This window comes from Artemia franciscana, chromosome 2 (genome assembly GCF_032884065.1).
Source record: "Artemia franciscana chromosome 2, ASM3288406v1, whole genome shotgun sequence".
NCBI lineage: Eukaryota > Metazoa > Arthropoda > Branchiopoda > Anostraca > Artemiidae > Artemia > Artemia franciscana.
Window position 1 is genome coordinate 32,302,858 of NC_088864.1, and position 6,921 is coordinate 32,309,778.

The 6,921-nt window shown below is 41.7% G+C and overlaps 1 protein-coding gene across 1 annotated transcript; it reads left to right on the forward strand.

The window, feature by feature from the left end:
- The first annotated feature begins 767 nt into the window (after positions 1-767).
- LOC136034784 (craniofacial development protein 2-like) lies at positions 768-1,649 on the forward strand. Its single transcript, XM_065716199.1, has one exon. The coding sequence runs from the start codon at positions 768-770 to the stop codon at positions 1,647-1,649; it is 882 nt and encodes a 293-aa protein (XP_065572271.1).
- The last annotated feature ends 5,272 nt before the right edge of the window (positions 1,650-6,921 follow it).

Consider the following 6,921-nt stretch of genomic DNA (forward strand, 5'->3'; position numbering starts at 1 on the left):
AATAAATTTCACAAACCTTATTCGGGTTTAATCTAAATGAAGGGAGATTAAAGATTAATTCTTACCTGATGTACTAATTTACCTAATTCTTACCCTTTTCTACACTTATCGCCAACAAGTCACCTGGACTTCCAGGCAATCAAGCGATGGATATTTTTCATATTGTGTGGGCTTTGCCTACTGGGAAAGACCACTAAAGTCATAGTTGGGTAGCCGAGATTTTTGGGTTGATGCCATGACTGGCAATGGGCTTGCAGATGAACCGGTGATTAAGATTTTTTCAGATTCTCCATGCTTTTTCTATTGAGAAAGCCCATAGGATGTTTGGGCATTAAAGTACACTCTTTGAGATGTCTGCCCTCCCTCAGCTACCAAATGTCCCATCAACCCTCCTTCGTAACAGCTGATCTGTAGTTGCCAATCACTGAGCATAATTTTGTCTATGAAATACAAAGCAAATCAGTTAAGTTAAATAAAGCTTTAAAATAAATGTCATCAGGTTTCTCTGTAACAAGAAAGGAGGTATCACCTCGTACAATCCTAATTTAGGCTTAGTACAGATGAAAGGCAATTAGAAATTAATACCTACCCTCCCCATACCCTGTTTTGCACTTATGGGCACCAAGTCATTTTAACTCCGCCTGTTATACAGCCAGTCCCAAGCCTGGAAAAAGGAGGAGGGTTGGTCGGAGGGCAAGTAACCCGCCACCGTAAAACCGATTACTCAAGAAACAGCAATAGATAGCCTCAAATTGACTTCTTCTTTGATGACAACTAACGCACGCCCCCAGACAGGATTCTTGAAAACGACCGAGTGTTTTCGTATTGGATACTGGAATGTTAGAACAGTTAATCAAGAAACACAGCCAGAAAAACTCAACAGTGTTATGAGGACCCTTGATAAGTTCCGTATTGACATTGCTGGACTCTCTGAGACCAGACTTACCGGTTTTGGTACTTTGAATAGTAAAACATACCATATTTTGTATTCTGGACTTGAAACTAGAAAAGAGGCAGGTGTTGGAATGGCATTAAGTAGTCGGGCCAAAAAATGCCTAGTGGACTGGGAACCTATTAATGAGCGGATCCTTCATGCTCGCTTTGCCACTTCTCAGGCCAAATTGACAGTTATTGTTGTGTATGCCCCAACCAATGATACCGTTGATCAGACCAAAGATGATTTTTATCGCGTGTTGTCAAATGTTGTTGCTAAAGCGCATCGGCACGATATTGTGACTTTGTGTGGGGACTTTAACGCTAAAGTTGGAAGTGATGCCTCCTATGCCCCAGCTATCTTTGGTAAGCATGGACTGGGGGAAATCAACGATAACGGTGTACGTTTAATTGACTTCTGTGCGACTCAAGAACTTATTGTCGGCGCATCATGGTTCCCTCATAAACAAATACACAAATATACTTGGAACTCGCCTGATGGTGTAACAAGAAATGAAATAGACCATATTTTAATTGCCAAGCACAGACGACGTTGTTTAGAGGATGTTAGGACCTTTCGAGGTGTCGACTGCTATTCCGACCATCAACTTGTTGTAGCTAAGTTTAAGCTGAAACTAAAAACTGTCATAAAGCCCCAGCGGTCAGTAAAAAGATTTAATGTGAGAAAACTGCAGGACCCGTATGTATTACAATAGTATACATCTACTTTGTCAAATAAGTTTTCCATGCTAAGGGACGAGTTGTCAATTGATAATCAATGGGAAAAGATCGTCGAGTCCTTGAAAGAAGCGGCACAAGAAGTTGTGGGATATAACAGGAAGAAGAAAGAGCAGTGGATATCTGAAAGTACCTGGGATATCATTGATCAAAGGGCAAAAGTCAAAATTCTCGTAGATAGACATGAGCATAACACGACATGCACTAGAGAACATCTTGATGATTTAAAAGCGCAGTATAAGCGCCTCAATAAACAAGTCAAAACACGGAATAGGAATGATAAGAGGGTGTTCCTCGAAACTATGGCTGATTAGGCTGAAGTAGCCACCAGGCGGGGAGATAGTCGTACTGTGTACGCTATAACAAAGGAGCTTGCAGGTATTTCGAAGGCTTCTTCAACCCAAGTTGAAAACAAAGAAGGCATCTTATTAACCCAGACGGATGACATAAACCGACGCTGGATGGAACATTTCACCGAGGTATTAAATCAGGTGCCTCCCACAGCTTCTTTAAATATACCTGAAGAAACACTGTTTGATCTTGGAATATATTCCGGACCTCTCTTGCTAAGTGAAGTAAAAGAGGCTCTAATGACTTTGAAAAACGGAAAGGCAGCCGGTAACGATGGGATACCCCCAGAACTGTTGAAATATGGTAGAAGCGCACTAGCAGTGCCCATGTTTGAACTTTTGTCACGTGTTTGGGATGATGAAAAAGTCCCGAGTGAATGGTCAAAGGCAGTAATTGTAAAACTCTTCAAAAAAGGATAAAAGACTAAATGTGATAATTGGAGAGGCATCGCTTTACAATCAGTTGGCAGCAAGGTTTTGTGCCAAATTATTCTCAATAGAATTCAAAGTAAAGTGGAGAAAGTTCTGAGATATGAACAACATGGATTCCGCCAAAACAGATCGTGTTGTGACCTAATATTTGGCCTAAGAGTCCTGCTCGAAGAATCTAATGAATGGCAGGTTCAACTACTCACAGTATTTATTGACTTTCTCAAGGCCGTCGACTTGATACACCGCGAGATCATGTGGAAAATATAATTAAAGCGCTATACCTCGATATTATGTCCGCAGTACAAACCGAGGGTGGCCTAACGGACTGGTTCACCGTTCAGTCGGGTGTAAGGCAGGGCTGCATTCTATCGCCACTGTTATTTGCCATAGTCATAGATTTTTTGCTTCGTGGATGTAGCTTCAGTGGGGGTCTAAAATTAAACCCACTAAGAGCCCTTCATGGTGTTTTTGCGGACGACATTGCACTCTTCGCTCACGAATCAGAAGCTATACTACACAATATAAATGAACTTGGGCGTGTGGCAAATGCTGTTGGACTCTCCATAAACGCTAACAAGACTAAATCAATGTCAAATGCGGTCATTCCTGACTTAGCTGAGGGACTTTATTGACTTTCTCAAGGCCGTCGACTCGATACACCGCGAGACCATGTGGTAAATATAATTAAAGCGCTATACCTCGATATTATGCGCGCAGTACAAACCGAGGGTGGCCTAACGGGCTGGTTCACTGTTCAGTTGGGTGTAAGAGGGGGGTGCATTCTATCGCCACTGTTATTTGCCATAGTCATAGATTTTGTACTTTGTGGATGTAGCTTCAGTGGGGGTCTACAATTAAACCCACTAAGAGCCCTTCATGATGGTGTTTTTGCGGACGATATTGCGCTCTTCGCTCACGAATCAGAAGCTATACAACACAATATAAATGAACTTGGGCGTGTGGCAAATGCTGTTGGACTCTCTATCAACGCTAACAAGACTAAATCAATGTCAAATGTGGTCAATCCTGACTTAGCTGAGGGACTTTTGGTCAACAATGAGGAAATTGAAGTAGTGAGAGAGTTCAAATATCTCGGCAGCAATCTTACGCAAGATGCCAATCCTGAAAGAGAAATTTTGTGCCGAATAGCATTGGCTGGCTCTGCTTTCAATTGTCTCAGAAATCTTTGGAGAAATAGCAAATATTCTCAGAAGCTAAAAGAATTTATAATAGCAATGTCCTCTCCGTCCTTACATATGGTTGTGAAACTTGAAGTATCACTGCGTAACTAGAAAAACGACTACGGGTATTCGATAATAACTGCATAAGATCTATTTTAAATATACATTGGACTGAGAGAATAACAAATGATGAGATTTATACCATGACAAATCATACCCCCATCCTTGATGCCATTAGAAAGCGTCGACGGATGTATTGGGGGCACATGGTGCGAATGGGTGATGGAAGGCTACCTCATGAGATATGGTGTTGGATACCCCCTGGCCTCCGCAAGACAGGGAGACCCAAAATGACCGTTGGCAGGATGTTAGAGAAGGAGGCGAGGCTGGCAAGGTCTTCAATGGAGGAGCTTTGGTCGAAAGCTCAGGACAGGTTGTCGTGGCGAGCCACTGTTGCTGCCTTATGCGCCCCCGGGCGTGGGAGAACCTAAGTTTAAGTCTAAGTAAGTCATATGGACTTGCAGGCAAACGGGTGACTGAGATTTTACGTGTTGTATGGGTTTAGCCTTCTGGGAAATCCAACAAGAATGACGGCGAGGCAGCCCAGATTTTGGGTTGACTCATGACCAACATTGTGCACTGGACTTGCAGGCAAACGGGCAACCAAGATTGTACTCATTATATGGATTTTGCCCACTGGAAGCAATGTGGGGCTACCGGAATTTTTGAGCAGACTCAAGACTGATAACGTCGACCGGACTCAAAGGTAGAAGGCCGACGGATGTTTTCCACATTATGTGGGTGAATTTTATTGGGAAAGTCTAGTGAAATCGCAATAGGCTCTTTGCCCACGAAGAGCCATGAAGATTTTTAAAATTTGGGGTTATTATTGATTATTTATTTGAAAACTCGTTATACCTAAAAGAAAGACGGAGAAAAAAAACACAACTAAACACAGACAAATAAATAACACGTCAAACACTGTGATAAATCACTGTGATAGCACAGAAGTCCCAGGATGGCTCGGCCTCGAAAGACGCGTATTATATACAGAGACTTACTTTTCTAGGAATATAACATGGTCAGCTACCCTGAATTTTCTAACGAGATAAGAGATACAAGTCCATGAAGGAGGACTTAGATGATATTTTCTGAAGCGAAAGAAAACTGAACGAAGTTCTGACTTATTTGTTTTAGTAAACATTTTCCGAACGGTGCTATGCATAAATCATGTTACTGAATATAGCTGAAAAATAGCTTTTTTGTCACAAAAGGAGTTGTCGTGTGTGCTTTATGTAGGAACCAATAGAGAGACTGAGGTAAGTAATTTGATCAACTATCCTGATTCTGCTGTTCCTGAGAGGAATATCTACAGGCGTTACGTGCTTACAGTTGAAGATTACAACTTCCGACTTTCCAGCATTGCATTAACGACTGGGTTTTGCATACTCAAATTGTAGCGATGTTAAAATATCACTAATGCCAGGGTTGCGACTTGGTGAGAAAAAAATCACTAGATTTTATTGATATGTAGTTGATTTAGTGATTTTCTTCAATAATCCAGCCATTTACTTGCTGATTTAGTGATTTTTTGGCTTAGGAAATAGCAAAAATCCCTAGAAATAGTGATTGGCTACATCGCTAGGGGTGGCAACCCTTTTGACTCCATAAGAGACGAGAGATAAATTGCGACCATTGAAGATGAAGGACAAGGGAACTTTGGACTGCGCATCGAGAACTCCACTGTTGAAGAGTGAAGGAGATGAAACGAAACCTTTCTGGACGTCCAAAACAATATTAGGAGTGGGTGTGTGGTTGAGGACAAATGGTACATTGGAGAGCTATCCACTTTGCATGCTGAATGGAATACTAGGCAAACTTCAAGACGAGAACACATGTCTTGGGGGGGGCTCTGATACACAATGGACTTACCCCACGTTTTGCTGCAGGGAGTAACAGTGGCGTGAATGAGAGAATCAAACCCTTCGTGCACATCGCGACCTGAAAGCACAAGAATTTCTCCTAATTCATCAGCATCAATCAATGCGTTTGTGACAAGGGACAAATCATGGGCAAAACCAACACGTGGCTAAAAACAAAATGGTATGGCGGAACATAACACTTCTTGCACAGATGGTCGACGCAGAGCAGTTGGAAAAGCTTGGAGAAAGTAGTAGCCACTGTTATAGGACAGAACGACAAGCACTTGGTGGCGAATTTACCTTTGTTAGGTATTGGATCGAGATCTCCAAGTTGAGAAAGAAGAAAATACAATTTCTTGGATCACAACCATCTGCATCAAAAGAGTAATATGAATAACCATTAGCCACTACCATGAAGAATGCGAAGAGCACTCACTCTATCAATGCGGGAGGATTTCTTACGTTTTAAGCTTATCAATGCTCCCACTACAGAATCAATCGAGATAGCAAAATTGTCCGGAGGAAAGAAAGAAAGAAATACATCAAACTTTCCTTCATATTCCGACTAAAAACAGGCATCTGGCATTGAGAATTCAGCAGAAAAGTACAAAATCCACTCGGAATCAGGAAAATCATGGCTGGATAGGCGAGCACCGAGAGGGTCTCTTGAGATGTTTCTCTAGAGGGAAGTTTGGGATTGACAGGCATGCTGGGAAGTCTCTTCAAATATCAAGTTCTAATACATGGATTTTGCCAACCTCCGTTTTGTAGGAAGATGAATATTTGAAGCCCAGCCAGAACGACGGGACTCACACTTTAGCCATAGATGGTATAAAATTTTGGATTTTCGCCAAGCTTCAACAAGGCTCGGATTACTTAACCAATGCTTTGTTGAACAATTTAGTAGACAGAGAGGAGTGTATTTACACGGGAGTTCCCAATCCAGCAAGTGCAATTCCTTTTTTCCTAGAGTATGTCTCAATGGAACAGGTGCAATTCCTTTTTTCCGACAGCAAATACTTTATAGCAGGTGTAATTTCTTTTTCCTGGGGATTTCCCATTCAGAGCCTCCAATTCCCTTTTGTGCGACCATAAATCCCATAAAGAGCCTCCTATTCCGTTTTTCCTGTGGGATTTCCCAATCTAGCAAGTGTAATTCCTTTTTTGCAACCTAATTCCAATAGCAAAGCTAAAATTACTTTTTCTGACATCAAATTCTATGTCAAAGGTCCACTCTCTTTTTTTTACGGATATTCTTATATGGCCTACTGGGAAAGTTCTTTTTCTTGTGGGTAAAAATACGTGTTCCAAGACAAAGTCTAGTCAGAATCTCACTTGGTCCTAAGCCCCATGCATCAAAATTTG

What these genes read in the sequence shown, in the direction of transcription:
- LOC136034784 (XM_065716199.1), top strand. Translation starts at nt 768, where the DNA reads ATGACAACTAACGCACGCCCCCAGACAGGATTCTTGAAAACGACCGAG.